Raw genomic sequence first — 21,276 nt, forward strand, 5'->3', positions numbered from 1 at the left:
CAAGGATGTCCTCCTGTTTGTACATAGTTTTGGAGTATCCCATACAATCCCCTATCCCTAACCAAGTTACCCAAAAAAATAAAAGAGCAAAAATCGATACCCCTAGACTGTTCATTTAGCAAATTGGAGTGACTGGCTGCCTCTGCACTACTTGGGAAGGAACCTGGACAATATACCAGTGGCTCCTATGGGATTGAGCGCTGACTGTAATAATTTCCTTTATCATCATTATTCAAAGCTGTAATTGTCAGAGTGTAATGAGAGTAAGGAGATCCATCACTGGGACTCCTGTGTGTCGGGTGGTTGCACCATAGATGAGAAGTGTTGGAGACTTTCCCGATTTCTGTTGGTACCAGGCTATAGCATTCCTAGTGCTAGTACTGGATGTACATGTGATGGTGACTGTCTGTCCCGGGGACAAAGAGATAAAATTTGAAGTCTGAGTCATCACAGTCTGTCCACAGGATCCTGAGGATGCCTCAACCAGCTCCTAGATCCAAGATGGCAGTGCCAGGGACCCACAGTGGTAAGAAGAACCAGCTGCAGGAAGGCAGCACTGGAATCCAGGCACTGGTAGGTACTTGATTTTTAAAAGTCAGCAGCTACAGTTTTTGTAGCTGCTGCCTTAAAAAGAAAAAAAAAACTGTAGGAAGAAAAAGATTGGGAGGGGGTCTCACCAAGAGAGCCCTCAAAATTGGACAAATGTAGTGCGGTAGCTCATCCTGGAAATTCTAATGCACAAAAGGATCCCTAACTACTAAAATAGAAGGACTATAACAGGACCAAAGGATAAAAAAGATCAAAATTGTTTATTATACATGTTAAAAGCTATGAAAAAAAAGTTAGCAGCAACAGCAAGTCTTACACACCCCACACAGATGTGGGGTTTGGTGATTATCAACACTAAGAAGAATATGTCTGTGTTCAATTTTTGATGTCATGTCTGTGGTACATATGTACATTCTATGTTTTTTCATAGCTTTTAACATGTATAATAAACAAAAACAAAACTGTAGTTCCTCTTTATCTTCACCTTCTAAGAAGATTTTCAAATAATCCCCTGTATGCGATTCTACATCCAATGAACAGTACATACCATAGCTCCTCTTGTTGGGAAGGGTGAAGTTCCTGCCATTCGAGATGCAGCTGTTTTGGGTCCTCTCCAGAAAAAGCACTAACCCCCCTGTTCTTCGCCATCCTGATTTTTGCAATATTGCACCCCTTAGAGGCCACTCTGTATCCTTCAAACTTTGCACATGCTCAGTGTTTAGCTGGAGCTGGGAGAGGACACACTGCACACACGGGCAGTAGAATTCCAGAAGGGGGTTTTCTGAAAATCATCCTGAATGTGGAACTTACACTTTGAACACTTTAAAAGTTTTTATTCAATAAATTATTTTTCTTCCTTATAGAATAGTGAGTGTTATGTATGACTGTACAGTGTTCTCTCACCATACTGATCTATGTCTTCATGTATGATAGAGGAAGGAGGTTTTTGTACGGCTCTGTATCACTGTGTGAAAGGGAAGCTAGATTTCTGCATACAGTAATATTTTCCTTCATCATCTTCAGTCACAGCAGTAATTGTCAGAGTGTAACGAGTGTAAGGAGATCCACCCACTCCTGTGAACCGGTCTGGGACTCCTGTGTGACGGGTGACTGCATCATAGATGAGAAGTCTTGGAGACTTTCCTGATTTCTGTTGGTGCCAGGCTATAGCATTGCCAGTGTTAGTACTGGATGTACATGTGATGGTGGCTGTCTGTCCTGGGGACACAGAGATAGAATCCGGAGTCTGAGTCATCACAATCTGTCCACAGGATCCTGAGGATGGGAAGAGACATATTGATTATTGATTTCCTATCAATCCTGATGTGTGTATTTATTGTACAATGTATAGATGTATGTGCAGAGGATGATGGAAGGAGCCTCATCTCTCACCCTGAATAGAAATGAAGATGACAGCCAGCAGATAACTGGGAGAAAACATCTTGATGTTTCTGGAGGGTCAGATCCAAACTAGAAGACGTCTCCTGTACAATGAGATATATAGAGAGAGTGACAGGGGAGGTGTTCCCCCCACACACTGTGTATGCAAATACTGGGGAGATGCAGATTTTGTGGTTTTATTATGACTGGTGCTGATAACAAGATATTTTGGTAAAATCCTCTGAGATGCCAGCTGTCAGATCATCACAAAAAGACTGTTATAGAACAGTGGTTCTTAAAGTAGTAATAACCCCAAAATCAAAAATGTTATACTGTATGTGGAAGCTTACCAATCCTTAAATGGGGTGGCTGCAGTAGTTTTCATTTTTAGGCCTATTTTCCTTTATTTTCACCGGGTAATCTGACCAGTAACACACCTCCTATAATAGGGTGTCTTCATTTTGGTTTGAGGCGCAACAGAGACACCTTTGAACAGCAGCTTTGTCAATCTGGAGAGAGGGTAGCACTAGATAGAAATAATCTTGTTACATTTCCACCATACAGTATATAGATATAGGTAGCTCTCAAATTGTTTCATCTCCAATATACAATACATCTGGAACATTAGGAAAAATGGAATGCAAGGAGACTGGGTCTTTGTACCACCTGGTAAATGGTTTATAATTATGCATAAACGTATGCTCGTTACTAGAGTTTGAAGATTTGTTTGTAAATACAAAAGTTTTGTGCCATTCTTTGGATGTGACCTATCGTCCCAGTTCCCTGGTCCACGCTGTCATAAAAGAAAGTGGTTGATTGGAGTGTTTCTGTTGTAGCAATATCTTAATAGTGAAAAACATGTGTCTAGACTGCTGTGAAAGACCACGGATTTTCAAAATCAGTAAGAGGATGTTGGATTAGCCAGTTTCGGACCAGTTTCGGACCAGCCGCCGCAGGTTGGCCCAGTTGGGCGAGGCGTTGTTGCTATACGGCGGCCGCGACGATCGAAATCGCTTCAGGACCGATCAGTCTGGTGATCGATAATGGCGAATGAAGTCCTTCCCCTACATGCGTAAGTGTAAACACAGCAGGGGAAGTGATGCCATCTCTACTCGTGGAATCGTTTTTGTTCCAGACAGAGGAGAGAAGACATCTCAGAGTAAGTGCACCACACTACACTGACACCAGTACACGTAGGTACACTTGTCACCCCCCAATCGCCCTCCCCGGTTAACCCCTTCACCCCCTGTCACTGTGTCACCCAGTGCAGTGTTCATATTTTTTTGATCATTGTACTGGTATCATTATTGACAAAAATCAGTGTTAGGGTACTTAGTATTAGGCCCAGATAGGTCTAGGGACCCCAACTAACACCCCTAATAAAGGTTTCACCCCTTGATCACCCCCTGTCACCAGTGATCACTGTATTAGTGTCACGGGTGACACTGGTTAGCTAGTTTTTTTTTATAGCATCAGGACACCCGCCGTATATTACCTAAATAAAGGTTTAACCCCTGATCACCCAACGGGTGATATCAGTTAGGTTTTAGTGTCAGATAGGGTCTGCGTCACCCCAGGCAGCACCAGATTAGTGCCGGTAGCGCTAACACCCACACACACACCATACACCTCCCTTAGTAGCATAGTATCTGAACGGATCAATATCTGATCTGATCAGATCTATACTAGCATCCCCAGCAGTTTAGGGTTCCCAAAAATGCAGTGTTAGAGGGATCAGCCCAGATACCATGGGGCGGCTGGCCTAGGGGCGGCCGTGACAGGTGATGCTGCGGCCATACTGGACCTTTTGGTCAGGCTGTGTTCTTTGGTCCAACGCTTTGACGCGGACACATCGGCAAGCTCTACGGTGATGTCGGCTTGGGTTTCAGACTCCATGGGGGCGGGTCAGGCAGGTACACAGGTTACTGTAAGTCCCGCGCCAGCACCGGGTCAGGAGTTGTTGACGTTAACGTCTCCGGGGTTTACAGGTTCCCCAGGGATTAGTGTCGGTCCCCATGTAGAATCCGCAAAAGAAGCTAATTAAAGCACGGACTCAGTTCGCCTGCCTGATTTGGCCAAATGCGAAGTGTATGTCTGTTTTAAAGGTCCTCTGGGAGCGCACTTCAAATCTGAGATACGGGAAAAGATTTGATGGGGGGAATATGTGGAGAATTTCATGTTGCTCCCCCTGGAAAAGTTTAATTTAGATTTAGGGTAAAACCAGAAGAGTCCAAGAAAGAAGATGAAGAGATAGGTAGATTCCGCGTACGTTTACCAATTGGCTCCAGGCATTCGCCATTTTGGCGAGCGTTATGGGCGAGAAATCCCCACAAATTGTTCTCTGCTTTTTGTTATCTGGATTCAATTAGTGAGGCCCAGAGGTTTTATGGGAGCGTAGCTTTGCTGCGATATGATGAGCATTTCCGTCAACGCAAGGCGATACATCCCTCGCTGCACTGGAATCATAAGGATATTAGTTTGTGGATGAAACTTATGTCCTCTTGGTCCTACCGCCCCTGGACAACTGGCCGCAAAAAGGCGGGGTCAATGTTGGCAGTTTAACCTGTTGCCGCCCGCCCACTGTCATATGACGGTGGAGCGGTGCGGCTCTTGTCCTGGGCCATATATGATGGCGGCCCATTCACACAGGGCATGTGTGCGATCATGAGCGCGCAGCCCTGCACTGTCGGTGGAGGTGTGTCCCCGAGACACATCGCGTCACCAATAGGGGTGAACAGCCATTGGGCATGGCTGTTCACCATGTGATCGGCCGCGATTACGTTACGGCTGATCACAAATGGGTATTCCCAGCTTTAGACCGCGCATGCACGCGATCGGGAGCTCGTAGCGCGGTCATAACGGTGGCGGCGTGCTCCCAGGAACACTGCTCATCACCTACAAGGGTAAACAGCCAATGGCTGGCAGCTGTTTACCATGTGATTGGCTGTGATCCATTCACAGACGATCACTAAATGTAGACATAGACCGGTTACTAGCTGTAAAAGGCCCGTCTCTCCTCACACACCGTTTCCATTGTGAGGAGAGAAGAGCCAGGAAACAAGAAACAGGAAGTGAGATGATATCCCTGCAAATTAAGGGAATCCCTTGGGGACCCCCAGATCACCAGAACTAGTGTCCCCATTGGAAGAATTCCCCTCTATTACTTTGATGGAGACATCCGAAAATGTGGGATTTTCCTTTACTTTCACTTTCAATAATAATGGTGAACAGGACAAACAGAGAGGGTGAATCTCCCTAACAGAGACACAGAAAGCAATAATAACTGACGGGTGGCCTAACCCACCCCCCCCTCTATCCGAAATTTAAAAAAACTTGTTGCCTTTAGTTATACTTGTGGTGGCTGCTTTCATTTCCTTTTTTTTTCTTGGATTTGCACTGATATTTCTCAGGAGGGTTTCTTGGCACACTGTCAATATCAGGGAGAAGGGGGCACTTCATTGTCACCCTATAAACTGTCCTTCCAGGAATCCTGAAAAGAGCTGAATTACAACCAGAATAATAAATATCAGCTGTTTGTCTGTGCAGAGTAATCCCTTATATTGCAGTAAAGTGAACATTTACCATGTCAGTTATTGACTATAAGCAGAGAATTGTAGGCTGGTGTAGTTTGGCCTCCCTGCACAGGTGGTGCTGTTTAGCAACTGCATGCAGAGAGTGCAGAGGACAAGGGAAATTCATGTTCTTCTGGAGCCTCTGTAGGTGTCATCAGGAGAGCTGCTACCTTGGATAACCCCTGCGACCATCTTTAGTGTGGGCAGTACTAATAAATAGCACTGTCCCCCTTCAGTTGGTGCACATTTTGCATAGTGGCTAGGTCAGGGACAGGAACCTGCTGTTTAGGGACATTGAGCCTAGTGCAGGATGAGGTTCCAGAAGAGGAGGGAGAGACTAGGGACTTCTTGCCATGTCTCAGTAGGAACCTTTCTGCATGCAAATGCCTTTTTTTGCAAGACCGCTATCAACAATCACTCTGAGTGATAAATGCAGTGCTCTCTGTACGTCCTGCAGTCAGTCTGGTTGTGTTAAATAGACTCGGTACCACCTCATTGGGACTTCCAAAACCCTGGTCTCCTTGTGCAATCTCTCCCCTGCGAACACAGAGCACTCGCTCAGTCCTGCCTACAAAATGACATACAGATGGACATCTTCCATTCCAATACATGTCCCTGATAAACTCTGTACTTCCCCGGTCAGGTTGTAATTATGGTTAACAACGACCTCCGGACATGGCACTGCATTATTTCTACTGACAATTGCGCAGTCATACAACGTTGTACCCAAATAAAATTTATGTCCTTTTTTTCCCCACAAATAGAGATTCCGTTTGGTGATATTTGATCACCTCTGCATTTTTTATTTTTTGTGCTATAAACAAAAAAAACAACAACTTTGAAAAAAAAAAAACAAACCAATATATTTTACTTTCTGCTTTAAAACATATCCCATACATAAATAGAAAAAAATCAAGTTTCTTCATCAATTTAGTATTCTGTTACATATTTTTGGTAAAAAAAATCCCAGTACGTGTATATTGATTGGTTTGCGCAAATGCCATAGTGTCTACAAACTATGGGATATATATATATATATATTTTTTTTTACTAGTAATAGCAGCGATCATCAACTTATAGCGGGACTCCGATATTGTGGTGGACAGTCAGACACTAACTGACACTTTTTCAGGACCAGTGACACTAATACAGTGATCAGTGCTAAAAATATGCGCTGTCACTGGCAATGACACTGGCTGGGAAGGGGTTAACATCAGGGGTGATCAAAGGGTTAACTGTGTGCCTAACCAAGGTTTTAGTGTACTGTGAGAGGTGCCTTTACTAGAAGTGCGGTGATCTGCCTTGTTTACATTGGCAGGTGCCGGCGGACATCGAGTCCACGGTACCAGCAGATCAGCTCCCACTGTGTATAATCACAGCAAGAGTGGGCCGGCAGCAGCACGCATGCACGCCCTCCACCCTAAAGTGTCGGGTCAAGCACTATGTATATAGGTTGTATAGTCAGCAAGTGGTTAAGAATCTTCTTACATTAATAATTTATTTGGATCTTTATCACCCTTTAATGAATATTCCAGTTAAGTGAGGCCCGGAATGAAACTGACTAGAAGGAGGGGTAGTGTAGGGCCGGACATGACAGTGTGTCTAATGGAGACACTGAAGGGGTTAAAAGAGTAGGTAGAAAGGTTTTATGGGAGAAAGGGGAGGCAAGAAAGTTAAGTTGGTAGCACAATGGGAGTGGTGATATTTAAGGGGGGGGGGAGTAGAGAGGTCAGTGTGAGGAAGAATTTTAACAGAGGAGGCAGTTTGTTCAGGACTGCTGCTCCATAATGGCCGCCGTAGAGGAAATTTTAGAGAAGCTGAGAAGGGCGGCAGCACAGAAGGGACCTGAATGGTTGAAACAACAAGTGGGGGACATTGGAGGAGAGGAACCGGCGGCGGGTGAGGTGTCCGGCTGCGCGCGGAGGTCTCGGCCTCCGGCGCGTTTTTCACCAGGGCCTACATCCAGGCCCGTTCAGAGGATTGGAAGCCCGAGGGAGGTGCGGTCGGCCCCCCCGGTGAAGCGGAGACAAGACACAGTGGCCCCTGGGCGGTCTACACGCCGCCGGCCGAACTCGGGGGGCGGGGCCACGGGCCATTATGGCACCGGTTCCCTGCCTGGGGAGCGCAGCAGAAGGGACAGTCCGTCCATGCCGCACAGAGGAACTCCAGAGGGGTCGGTGAGGAGGATCGGGGAGCCGAGCAGAGCCCTGGGAGATGGCCCCAGTCAGTCGGTGCGGATCCAGAGGGGGCGGAGCCTGATGGAGGAGCGTGTGGCCGGAGGAAGTGGCAGAAACGGACGGGAGAAGAGCAGCAGCCAGACCAGCGAGCAGGGAGGAGGAAAGAACAAGACTGTCAGCACACAGGCTGTCAGGTCAGGTCAGCGGCGCCTGTCTGTCAGCAGCAGTGCTTCTGGAGGGAGGATGGCCCCACTGCTACCTCACACCACGGCCTCAGGGGCTTCACCACCCGGGAGGCTTACCATTCAAGAGAGTGGAGAGCGGGATGACCGGTCGGAAGGGGAGCTGTTGGAGGAAGAGGAGCCGGAAGTGCCAGCGAGGGTGAACACCGCAATGGCTGTGGGGAGTGTGCCTGGTCAGCCTGGTAAGTCGATTTCGTCAGTATTGTTGTCTGGGGCAGTACAGGATTTATTAGGGGGGGTTACAGTGGGTACGTTAGCACAAGGGGGTCAGGGGACGCAGTCGGGAGGGGACCGGCCGGAACTGCAGCTGGCGGGGATCAATCCTGCCAGTGCGGGGTCCGACCAACAACTGACAGAATTTTTGCAGGGACTGCGGACCTTAATGGGAAGATTTGAAGGGGGTCACGGGCAACCTCCCCAGGTGGCCCCATGGACAGCACCGGTGACGGAGTCCGGGGGGGAGTAAAGGGGCAGAGAGGGTTGGGGTGCCCCCGGTAATATCGCCTCCTGGACAATCTGGGGTTGGAGGAGTGGCGGTTGAGGCAGAGAAAGCAGGGTCCACGGCGCAGGCGGAAAGGTCCGACATGGTCAGGTTGACGGATGCTGCGGGGTGTGAGGTTTACGTCTGCTTCGAGGGCCCCTTGGGAGCACATCTGAAGCAGGAGGTCCGGGAGAAGATTCAAAGAGGTGAGTATGTGGAAATTTTTTCTCTGCTGCCATTGGAAAAATTTAATTTGGACAGGGTAAAACCAGATTCTTCAAAGAAGGAGGATGAAGAAAAAAGGAGGTACCGGCTGATACCGCGTACATTTGTGAACTGGCTTCAGGCGTTTGCCATCATGGCGAGCGTAATTGGCGAGAAGAGCCCCAAGCATTGCTCGGAGTTATTCTGTTACATGGACGCTATTGGAGATGCACATAGGGTATATGGGGGTTCTGCTTGGCTGAGATATGACGAGCAGTTCAGACAGCGTATGGCGGTTCGCCCATCCCTGCATTGGGACCATAAGGATATTAGCTTATGGATGAGGCTTATGGATGAGGCTTATGTCATCGGCGAAGGCCCCGTTTTAGCTGTTTCATGGGGGGGCCGGGGGTGCGAATTCCTCAGGACCCTCGGCCGGCAAAAAGTGGGGTGTGTGCTGGCAGTATAACGAAGGCGCCTGTAAATTTGGGGGGACATGTAAGTTTAGACATGAATGCTCGGGGTGTGGGGGAGCCCACCCGTTGTCGAGATGTTTTAAACGTGGAAAGCGTGCCAGTGACGCTGCGCCAAAGAGGGATGATGCCGGTGAGAGTGGAAAGAATGCTTCCTTTTCTAGGTAAGTATCCAGATCAGGGAGCGGCTCGGTTGTTGGAGTTGGGTTCTACGGAGGGATTTAAGATTCCGTGCTCATTGGCAATTGTTCCCCCCTATGGCACGGAATCTCAAATCAGCAGTACAGCATCCAGAGATAGTTGGGAATAAATTGCAGAAGGAAGTGGCGTTAGGACGCATGGGAGGGCCGTTTGCCAACAAACCTTGGCCGGACTTAGTGGTCTCACCTTTGGGGGTGGTGCCCAAGAAGGAACATAACAAGGTCCGATTGATACACCACTTATCTTTCCCAAAAGGAGGTTCGGTCAATGATTTCATTGACCCGGAAGAGTGTAAAGTGTCTTACACGTCATTTGATGCGGCAGTCAAGTGGGTGAGGCGCTACGGCCAGGGGGCTCTCATGGCAAAAGCTGACATAGAATCGGCTTTTCGATTGTTGCCGGTACATCCGGAGAGTTTTCGACTGTTGGGATGTCATTGGCAAGAACAGTTCTACGTTGACAAATGTTTGCCCATGGGTTGTTCTATTTCCTGTGCCATGTTTGAGGCGTTCAGCTCCTTTTTAGAATGGGTGGTTAGGGATGTCGTGGGCCTAGACTCAGTAATACACTATTTGGACGATTTTCTGTGTATAGGCCCCCCTGCCTCCGCTGTGTGTGTGATTTTGCTTTCCACGTTGCAGCACATCGCGGGCAGGTTTGGAGTGCCTTTGGCGGCGGAAAAGACCGAAGGCCCCACGACAGAACTTAGTTTTTTAGGCATAGTTATAGATTCCATAGCTATGGAATGCCGTTTGCCCAGGGGTAAGTTGGTGGAACTGCAGAAGGAAATTCGAGAGATCCACGGGTTGAAGAAGGTGCAATTGAGAGCTCTTCAGTCGTTGTTGGGTAAGTTGAATTTCGCTTGCAGAATTATCCCAATGGGGAGGGTTTTTTGCCGACGGTTGTCGGCGGCTACAGCAGGAGTAAAACGGCCAACTCATTTCATTCGGTTGACGAGGGAACATAGGGACGATTTGAAAGTTTGGTATGTATTCTTAACTTCATACAACGGGAGGGCGGTGTGGATGTCTGGCCCGGTGAGCAATTTCGATGTGGAATTGGTTACCGACGCGGCGGGCTCCACAGGTTTTGGGGCTTATTTTCAAGGGAGATGGAGTGCGGAGCCCTGGCCACAGTCGTGGGAGAGGGCTGGGTTCCTCGGCAATCTGGTTCTGCTGGAATTGTTTCCAGTGGTGTTAGCATTGGAGTTGTGGGGTGAGGCATGCAGAAATTTGAAGCTGAGGATCAACTGCGACAACATGGGTGTAGTGCAGGTGGTTAACCGCATGTCAGCGTCTTCGCAGCGGATTATTCGGCTGTTGCGACAGCTGGTGTTTAGGTGTTTGAGTCTAAATATTTTTATTTATGCGGTTCACATTCCAGGGGTGGATAATGCGCTGGCTGACTCCTTGTCTCGTTTTCAGTGGGACAAGTTCAGGGAGATGGCGCCGGAGGCAGACAAGGAAGGAGTTCCTTGCCCGGTTTGGATGTGGGAGCTGCCTTTGGAGTCGCCGCGGGATGGATCAGGTAGTCAGTAAGTGATTCCACTTGGACGGCCTACAGCAAGGTATGGAAGGAGTGGTCAATGCTGGTGCAGGAGGCTGGTGTGGGGATGTTGGCATCAGAAGGCAGGTTACTGGTGTTGTATTTAGTAGCTAGGAATATGGAAAGGGGGTGTGCAGCGTCTTCGATTGACCGAAAATTGGCAGGATTGTCATTTTTGTTTAAATTAATGGGGGGTGATGATTGGTCCAAGGATTTTTGGGTTCGGCAGGCTTTAAAAGGCTATAGGAAGCAATATAAAAAATGTGATGCGAGACGGCCTGTCACTTTTTCGAACCTGGTTTCCATATGTGACATGTTGAGGTTTATTTGTTTGTCGCATTATGAAATCAGATTGTTCACGGCAGCGTTTTCACTGGCTTTTTATGGGGCTTTTCGTGTAGGGGAATTGGTTAGCCCGTCGAAACAGGTTGGGGGCGGGTTGTTGGATCAAGATGTACGATTGAAGGTGGATAGGGTATGTTTACGTTTGCGGAGGTCCAAAACTGACCAGCAAGGTAAAGGGGTGGATGTGTCCCTGTTTGAGTTGCCCGGGTCCAGGGTATGCCCAGTTGAGGCAGTAAGGGCATTTAGGTCAATCAGGTGTAAGGGGGCGGGGCCGTTCCTGAGGCATGAAGATGGGTCTTATCTGTCTCGTTTTCAATTTATAACGATTTTTCGAAAATGTCTAACAAGGGCTGGTTTGGTGGGGTCAGACTATGCTTCACACTCCTTCCGCATAGGGGCAGCTACAGAAGCCGCCAGATGCGGGTTGGACGAGGCGGCGGTGCGCAGACTCGGGAGGTGGGAGTCTAGGAGATTTCGGTCTTATGTAAGACCTAGCTTGGTGATGGAATAACTTAATACATATATTAGCATACTGTTGTTCAAGGGGTTGGTGTTGTTTTGTATAGTTAGTTAGTGGGTAAGGTTCAGAGTCAGTGGGTGCCGCTATCTTGTGTCTTGTTTGCATTACAGATGGAAACCCTGTGCGCCTTGTCTGGATCGTAGGTCACTCCTATGTTTGCTGGGGGGCCAGGAGAGGTGACGTGCGTCCGGACGGCAGACAGCTGGGGATTTCCAGAAAGGTGGCGTACATACGCTGGTTGGGTAGACCAGGAATGTTATGGGGTAGAGTAATGGGAGAGGTGGAGAGGTATGTAAGGTTGGATAGGCCCCCTGACGTTTTAGTGATTCACGCGGGAGGGAATGACTTGGGTGTCCGGTCGGTCAGGGATCTGATGGCGGACATCAAAGCAGACTTTATGCAGTTGCGGGAAAAATTTCCAGCCACCCTTTTAGTTTGGTCTGACATAGTGGCCAGAACAAATTGGCGTTGGGCTAGATCAGTGGCGAGCATCAATAAAACGCGCATCAGAATTAATAAAGTAGTTGGGCGATTCGTCAGACAGCAGGGTGGTATTGTTATTCGTCATCGAGAGCTGGAGACGAATGTGGGTTTATACCTTAGGAGGGATGGGGTTCATCTCTCCGACGTGGGGATTGATTTATGGTCCCTGGGTTTGCAGGAGGGGATACAGCAGGCCCTGAGGGTGTGGAGGTGCCCTCAAACGTAAGGTGGTCACGCTTTCGGGCTGTGGTGGTATTTTTCTTCTGGTGGTCTTTGACGGGGCGGTAAAACGGATGCATTTAAAGGGGTGGGGGGCTCATCATTAGCATGTTCCCCTCCGGTGTATTCCTGAACGGTGGAGGGAATACTGGTTTTGGTGGCGCTGCGGGTAAACGGTTGTCTCCGAGTGGCTACAGCTGGAGGCCTATTAGTTGGAAAAGTCCCGCAGTGCGTTGTTTATCCATGGTTATACATAGTTATATATATATTTATATATATATATATATATATATATATATATATATATATATATATTTTGGAAAGGGGGGTCACCGTCAGAGACCATCAGACTGGGGTTAACCGTTTACGTTATTAATATGTTATTGTTTTTGTTATTGGTTATTTATTGGAGTGATTTAATTTGGAGTTGTTGTTTTATAATAAAGGGCTGTTGTGGCCATATTACTCCAAAATAAAATGTGTGGTCTCATCATTTAAGGTGGGGTTTTGAGTTAAGAGGTGGAGTATAAAAAGGGGAATTATGGAAATGTAAGGAAGGTAACATTTGGACTACACTAGTCATGACATCTGTGATTGTGTTTCTTTATAAAAGAGGAAGGAGGTTTTTGTACGGCTCTGTATCACTGTGTGAGAGGGGAGCTCCTATAGTGCTGACAGAAATATTTTCCTTCATCATCTTCAGTCACAGCAGTAATTGTCAGAGTGTAAGAATATCCATCTCTACTACCAGAGAACCGGTCTGGGACTCCTGTGTGTTGGGTTTCTGCACTATAGATGAGAAGTGTTGGAGACTTTCCTGATTGCTGTTGGTACCAGGCTATACTGGTCCCAGTGTAAGAACTGGGTGTACATGTGATAGTGACTGTCTGTCCCGGGGACACAGAGATAGAATCCGGAGTCTGAGTCATCACAATCTGTCCACAGGATCCTGAGGATGGGAAGAGACATATTGATTATTGATTTCCTATCAATCCTGATGTGTGTATTTATTGTACAATGTATAGATGTATGTGCAGAGGATGATGGAAGGAGCCTCATCTCTCACCCTGAATAGAAATGAAGATGACAACCAGCAGATAACTGGGAGAAAACATCTTGATGTTTCTGGAGGGTCAGATCCAAACTAGAAGACGTCTCCTGTACAATGAGATATATAGAGAGAGTGACAGGGGAGGTGTTCCCCCCACACACTGTGTATGCAAATACCGGGGAGATGGAAATTAGAATTCTCAGATCAGTGATCTGTGCTAGAAACACTCCTGTGGAACTCATCTACATAATAAATCATTTGTCTTTTTTGTGCATTTTTAGCACACACTAATCACCTCTCTATAAATGACTACATGTTTATTCTACTTATAACAGAGATCACAAAGGGTCTATTTATCAATGTTTTTACACAACCGTCACACATTTTTACATTGGATTAAATTATAAAATTATGAATTGTTGTTGAAAACATTGAAAAAATAGACTCCTATAGCCCCTCTCACTGACGGTGATAATTCTTACTTCTAGTCCACAAAGATCTATCCCCCCCCTGTGATTTATGGGATCCTCCTTGTATATTGTATTTCCTTCATACAACCCCCCTGGACATTTCTATTCACCTGTCACTTACCAGACATAATGCTGCAAAGAAGGAGAGAGGGATGAGTTGCCAATTGTGTCCTCCAATATGAAGGTTTTAGTTTATTTCTAAGGGGGGAGATGTGTCCTGTACTTCTCCCTCTTGAGTCATTTAAATGTAATCTATGGTGTATTTTAGTAAATATACATGGGATTATTCAATGTAATAATAAGATGTGAAACAACTGTTTGAGGTGCTTATATAAAAAAGGCAGCAAAATTTTCCTGCGTCCTTCTCCCTACAATTTCCATACACACAAAATTTTCCCTGTCCCTCTAAATGGTTTGTTTAATTGATTTTGGTGGTCAGAGCAGTACAACTGAATAGGTTTAATCCTTTCACTGCCAGAACTGTTTTTTTGTGTTTTTGCACACATGTTTAAAAAATAATCTTAGGCCTGAAGATTAGTTAAACCCCCCAAACATTATATATCTTCTGAAAGCAGACACCCTGGAGAATAAAATGCTGCTAATTTCAATTTTATGGGGCGCACAAACATAATACAGTTTATTACCCAGTTATTAGGTAAAAGATGAGGTTGCATGGAATAAATAGAGACCCCCACATGTCAATCCTTAAAATTTTGGCTGCCCAAGAAATGGTGACAAACTTTAGCACCCTAAATTTTCTATAGGTGATGCTTTAAAGAGGTTGTAAACCCTTACATATACCCAGTGAAGTGACTATCCTCAGGTGATACAAAGAGATGAAACAAATCCTTCTACATAAGTCACCCCTATATATCTGCAGTCTATTCTTCTCTACATTTGTTCAAAGTCCTGGTGGGTTTTTCTTCATTTCTTCCTCTGCAAAGTAAAGGCATAATGTGCTAGTATGCATTGCATCACGTACCTGCAAACGAAGCCTGCGCCGCCCCCGCTGCAGGCTGCATCCATGTTTGCCCGTCTACCTTCTGGGGCCAAGGACTCCAGCTGTGTGACTGGCTGGAGCCATGTGACATCACTCCTGCGCATGCGCGCGTGAGCCACCGGTTCCTTTAGAGCACATGCGCTGGTGACATCATCGGCGCAGTATAAGTTTACAACTTCTTTTAGTTATTGCATGTAACTTTTATATTGTACACTTTTTTCATTAAATATTATTTTTAATCACATAGGGAACAAAAAGCTCCTAATGTGATGCTTTTTTAATGAGATTTAGCTGCTCTCTATTAAATCTAATGGAGCCCAGATTGTGCTCCATTGGCTACTTCCCTGGCTAGACTGGATGGAGAAAGTGACAACCGGACCCAAAAGTCATGTTTTTCACGTCGCTTAAGTAGGCCATACATGGTCGAATTTCCAACGAATTTTCTTTTCAAAATCAGAAAGTTCGCTTTTTTTGTGATCTGATGATGCCACCATTAATTTTCAAAATTCGGCCGACCAAGCCTTCAATTTCACCTCATGTTGCTACAGAAAATAATTTTCTTTGCCGGGAATCTTCTTTTTTCTCTGTAAATTTTCTTTTCTTATTACATTTCTCGCACGGTTCTCCCATCATTGATTAGAAAATCGTTTGTTTTTCTAAAAATTTCCAAAATGTCCGATTCCTCAAATTTGATTGCCGCTCGAAAATTGGCCGTCGCTGCAGCCCACTAATGGTGCGAAATTTGTACGAAAATTCTTAGATACAATTTTCAAAAGAAAATTGTTTCTAAATTCAAACCGTGTATGGCCGGCATTAGTAGGAAGAGGAAATCAGCAAATGGACATTCTCTGATCTCCCTCTACCTGGTGGGACTTGTCATGCTGGTTTTGGGTCTTTCGATGGGAGCAGGGATGCAATCGTGGTAGAAGCTGGGGGGTATGTGAAACAGTGTTGCCAACTGTCAGTATTTTTACTGACAGCCAGTAAAAATCAGGCACTTTTCTCCTGCCAGTAAATGCTAGTGACAAGAAAAGGTTGCCAGTAAAAAATATGGCTATGACGCTTGGCTCAGAACTGAGCATGCGCAGTACCAGTCCAGAGCTGGCCGAGATCATCCAAGTGCCTGCAACAGTGTGTTCGGGTGGTGCCAGCGGGGGCGGGTCTGGTGGAGGTGGTGCCTGAGTGTGTCATGTGATGTCAAGATGTAAGGGAGCTGAGCGGAGCGGCTGGAGCCTCATGTGCGGGTCTGCGGGACGGGAGCAAAGCCAGCTGGGAGTGGGACAGTCAGTGCTGTTTGGACTGGAGTGGACTGACGGGACCCCCTGCCATGGATGGAGACTGTCACTGTGACTCAGGAGGGGATGTGTCGGTGTGGTATCATCATCATCTGTACTACTGCACACTGCTGTCTATGTCACTGTAAGAGTCAATTTCATGTGTGTGTGCCGCTTATTCTAATTTCTTGCCCTCCTGAGTCCTGTCCCTGAGCTACTTATTTACAATATTGAAAATAAAATAAGAAATATGTTTTTTGCCTTAACTAGTTACCGACCACCCACTGCAGTTGTACTGCGGCAGGTTGGCTCCCCTGCGCGAATAGCTGTCATTGTACATCGGGCGCATACATGGCAATTTGTGGGCGTGCGCGCGTTCCCATTCGCAAGCGGGGGAGCCAACCAGCGGGTCCGGTGGACTCGATGTCGATGCCACCCGCGATCACTCCAGAGACAGGCAGAACAGGGATCTGTCAGTGTAAACAAACAGATCCCCGTTCTGACAGGGGAGTAGAGAGAGTTCTGCTGTTCCTAGTGATTAGGAACAGTAATTTTTCTCCTCCTCCAGTCAACCCAGCCCCCATACAGTTAGCAAAACCTCCCAGGGAACACACTTAACTCCTTGATCTCCCCCTAGTGTTAACCCCTTCCCTGCCAGTGACATTTATACAATAATCAGTGGCTATTTATAGCTCTGATCGCTGTATAAATGTCACTGGTCCCAAAAAAGTGTCAAAAGTGTCCGATCTGTCCGCCGCAATGTCGCAGTCCCGCTAAAAATCACAGATAACTACCGTTACTATTAAAAAAAACAATAATAATAAAAATGCCATAAATATATCCCCTATTTTGTAGACGCTAAATTCTTTTGCGTAAACCAATAAACAAAGTAAAAAATATTCTTTTTTTTTCAAAATTGTCGGTCGTTTTTTAGTTATAGGGCAAAACATAAAAACCACAGAGGTGATCAAATACCACTAAATGAAAGCTCCATTTGTGGGAAAAAAGATGCAAATTTTGTCTGGGTACAGCGTCGCACGACCGCGCAATTGTCAGTTAAAGCGACACAGTTCCGTATCGCAAAAAAAGGCATGATCATTAAGGGGGCAAATTCCTCCATTTTTAAACGGTTAATATCTACCTTAAATCACATTGCTGATTGCAAATTGTAAATGTTTGTAGGCCAAATACTTAAATTTGCACTTAAAACTGTAATTTTGTAGCTTTTGGAAATGCCAGTAAAAATGTGTCTGTGTCCATAAATTTTGGATGTTGTGTCAGTAAATTTTAATCTGGTAGGTTGGCAACACTGGTGTGAAATCCCCCCACTTTCAGTGACGTATGGCATATGCCGGTGGTAGCGAAAAAGTTAAAGCAGTGAGAGCCATGGTACACTTAGGAAAAAGTAAATAATAGATGTGACAAAGATTTCATCTCTTTATAGTAAATTTATGTCACCTTTACTAAATTACAAAGATAAACGATTAGAAGAGCTGAAAACTACAACTTAAGCCCCGTACACACGACCAGACTTTCCGACGGGAAATGTTCGATGACAGGCTGTTGGCGGTAAATCCGACCGTTTGTACGCTCCGTCGGACAATTGTTGTCGGAACTTTCCGCGTACAAATATTGGATCGCATGTTTTAAAATCTTCCGCGGACAAATGTCTGTTGTCGGATTTTCAGAGCGTGTGTACACAAGTCCGTCAGGCAAAAGTCCAAAGTACAAACACGCATGCTCGGAAGCAAGGACGAGCCAGAAGCGGTCGGTCTTGTAAACTAGCGTTCATAATGGAGAATTAACTTTCATGACGTGGCAAATTATGAAATCTCAAAATGCAGCGCACAATTCTCTTCTTTAATGGGATAATAATGAAGCTGCTTTGCTGGTGATACTGATGGAGTTATTGGAAACAAATTTTCAAAGGCTTTTTTTTCTAGTGATATCAAGAATAATATTATTATGCTTTTTTCTTTTTTATTTGGGCAAGTTACCACAACACCATTATCCCCTAGTTTTTAAGATCAAAGATACAACTATGTAGGTGTCCCTTGTCAATTTTACATTGTATTTTTTTAAATGTAATTGCCTAATCCCAAACTGTCATTTGAAGTAAAACACATAGCCAAGTATTATTCTCCACAATTTTTTTTATTGTGCATTAAAAAAATAAAAAAAATAAAATTAGACATGCTATCTGCCAATAGAATTTAACCAAAAAGGTGCATTCTATGCATCCAAAAATATAGAAAATATACCAAATCAAATCATTATTCAACCAAAAAAATAATGTTAAAGCAATAACTCCAAGGCCAATAATAAATAACACGTTATCTCCTCCGATTCCGCAACATGGCTGGTTGACGAACGGCTGTTCAGAAACTAACTGAAAAGTGCGAAATGAAAAGTGCGCAATGAAAAGCACGAATCAACACTCACCAAACTTCTACTAACACAAAATTATCAGAAGGAGCCCAAAGGGTGGCGCTAAAGAGCTGAAAATCAACAGAGTACGTCACTACGTTCGTATTTGTTGGATGAAAATTCCTTGCCGTCTGTATGCAAGACAAGTTTGGGCCTCTAAATGACTATAAACTACTCAGTGTACATGGACAGATAGGATAACGAGACAGCAGCTACAGATGGTGTACTCTTCCTGGATGGAGGATGACCAGACACCAGTTCTCAAAAAGGATATCGGGGAACCGGAGAAAGTGCAGAGAAGGGCAACCAAACTGATAAGAGGCATGGAGGGGCTCAGCTATGAGGAAAGATTACAGGAGCTGAATTTATTCTCTCTTGAGAAGAGGAGATTAAGGGGGATATGATCAACATATACAAATACATACAGTGCCTTGAAAAAGTATTCACACCCCTTGAAATTTTTGACATTTTATCATGTTACAACCAAAAACATAAATGTATTTTATTGGGATTTTATGTGATAGACCGACACAAAGTGGCACATAATTGTGAAGTGGAAGGAAAATGATAAATGTTTTTCAAAATGTTTTACAAATTAATATCTGAAAAGTGTGGCGTGCATTTGTATTCAGCCCCCTTTACTCTGATACCTCTAACTAAAATCTAGTATAACCAATTGCCTTCAGAAGTCACCTAATTAGTAAATAGAGTCCACCTGTGTGTAATTTAATCTCATTATAAATACAGCTGTTCCGTGAAGCCCTCAGAGGTTTGTTAGAAAACCTTAGTGAACAAATAGCACCATGAAGGCCAAGAACACACCAGACAGGTCAGGGATAAAGTTGTGGATAAGTTTAACCACTTGCCTACAGGGCACTTTCACCCCCTTCCTGCCCAGACCAATTTTCAGCTTTCAGCGCTCTCACACTTTGAATGACAATTACTCAGTCATGCAACACTGTACCCAAATGAAATTTGCGTCCTTTTTTTCACACGAATAGAGCTTTCTTTTGGTGGTATTTAATCACTAGTGGGTTTTTTATTTTTTGTGCTATAAATAAAAAAAGACTGAAAATTTGGTGAAAAAATGCCTTTTTCTTTGTTTCTGTCATAAAATTTTGCAAATTAGTAATATTTCTTCATAAATTTTGGCCAAAATTTACACGACTACATATCTTTGGTAAAAATAAGTTATAGAGTCTACAAGCTATGGTGCAAATCACTGAAAATTGATCACACCTGATCACACCTGATCACACCTGATGTACTGAAGACTTATCTAATTTCATGAGGCACTAACAAGCCAGGAAAGTACAAATACCCACAAAATGACCCCATTTTGGAAAGCAGACACCCCAACGTATAATCTATGAGGCATAATGAGTGTTTTGAAAGGTTAGTTTTTTTCCAGAAGTTTTTGGAAAATGTGGAAAAAAAATGAAAACGCATTTTTTTTCCATAAAGTTGTCCATTTTTAAGATATTTCCAACACATTGCATGTACATAGCAAAAATGACACTCCAAAATACGTTCTGCTACTCCTCCTGAGTACAGTGATACCACATGTGTGAGACTTTTACACAGCCTGGCCACATACAGAGGCCCGCCAGGGAAGTAGCACCTTCAGGCATTCTAGGAGCATAAATTACACATCTCATTTCTCAACCACCTATTACAGTTTTGAAGGCCCTGGAGCCCCAGGACAATGGAAACACCCACAAAATGACCCCATTTTGGAAAGCAGACACCCCAACGTATAATCTCTGAGGCATAATGAGTCTTTTGAACTGTTCATTTTTTTTCCAGAAGTTTTTGGAAAATGTGGAAAAAAAATGAAAACGCATTTTTTTCCCACAAAGTTGTCCATTTTTAAGATATTTCCAACGCATAGCATGTACATAGCAAAAATGACACCCCAAAATACATTCTGCTACTCCTCCTGAGTATGGCGATACCACATGTGTCAGATTTTTACACAGCCTGACCACATACAGAGGCCCACCATTGAAGTAGCACCTTCAGGCGTTCTACAAGCATAAATTACACATCTAATTTCCTGACAACCTATTATTTTTGAAGGCCCTTATATTTCTAACACATTGCATTTACATACAAAAAATTACACTCCAAAATAAATTCTATTGAGGAAAGGGTAAAAAAAAAGTATTACCTGTGGTTTTAGTAGTGTCCCCAGAGGAGAGAATTGGTGCAGGCAGCAGGCAGCAGGCAGCAGGCAGGGATGTGCTTAGCAACAATAGTAATTATCCAGGCAGCAGGCAGGAATATTGTCTATAGTCAGCACAAGGATATCGTCAGCACAGCCAAAGCATTTGTCCATAGAAATTGTCCAGGCAGAGACAGCCAACACAGCCATAATATTGGTCCTGGTACACCGTTACCTCCCTGCACTCATTATTGTACCGCTCTCCAGCCCTTCATAAACATACTGCCTCTTGCTACAGCTAATTATTTCCATAGTCCAGGTAGCAGGCAGAGGTGTGGTCAGTTTATGCTGCAGGCAGGGGGATGGTGGCAGTAAGTCAGCAGCAGGCTGAGGGCCGCAATCAGGTAAGACCTGTGTACAGGGGCACAGGGATAGAGGCTTCGACCTACCCAAATCTCTATGAAGCCTCCGGACTCCAGACCCTAACCCGGAAATTACG

The 21,276-nt window shown here is 45.0% G+C and overlaps 1 gene segment (V, D, J or C); it reads right to left on the minus strand.

Annotated features, from left to right (window-relative positions):
* Positions 1-13,539, minus strand: part of LOC141119572 (Ig kappa chain V region Mem5-like) — a 321,474-nt gene extending 307,935 nt beyond the window's left edge. Inside the window, 2 exon segments of the V gene segment in view lie at positions 13,040-13,340; positions 13,458-13,539. Of these exon segments, the coding sequence occupies positions 13,040-13,340; positions 13,458-13,506 (350 nt within the window).
* Between the last annotated feature and the right edge of the window lie 7,737 nt (positions 13,540-21,276).

This window comes from Aquarana catesbeiana, linkage group LG01, assembly GCF_042186555.1.
Source record: "Aquarana catesbeiana isolate 2022-GZ linkage group LG01, ASM4218655v1, whole genome shotgun sequence".
Lineage (NCBI taxonomy): Eukaryota > Metazoa > Chordata > Amphibia > Anura > Ranidae > Aquarana > Aquarana catesbeiana.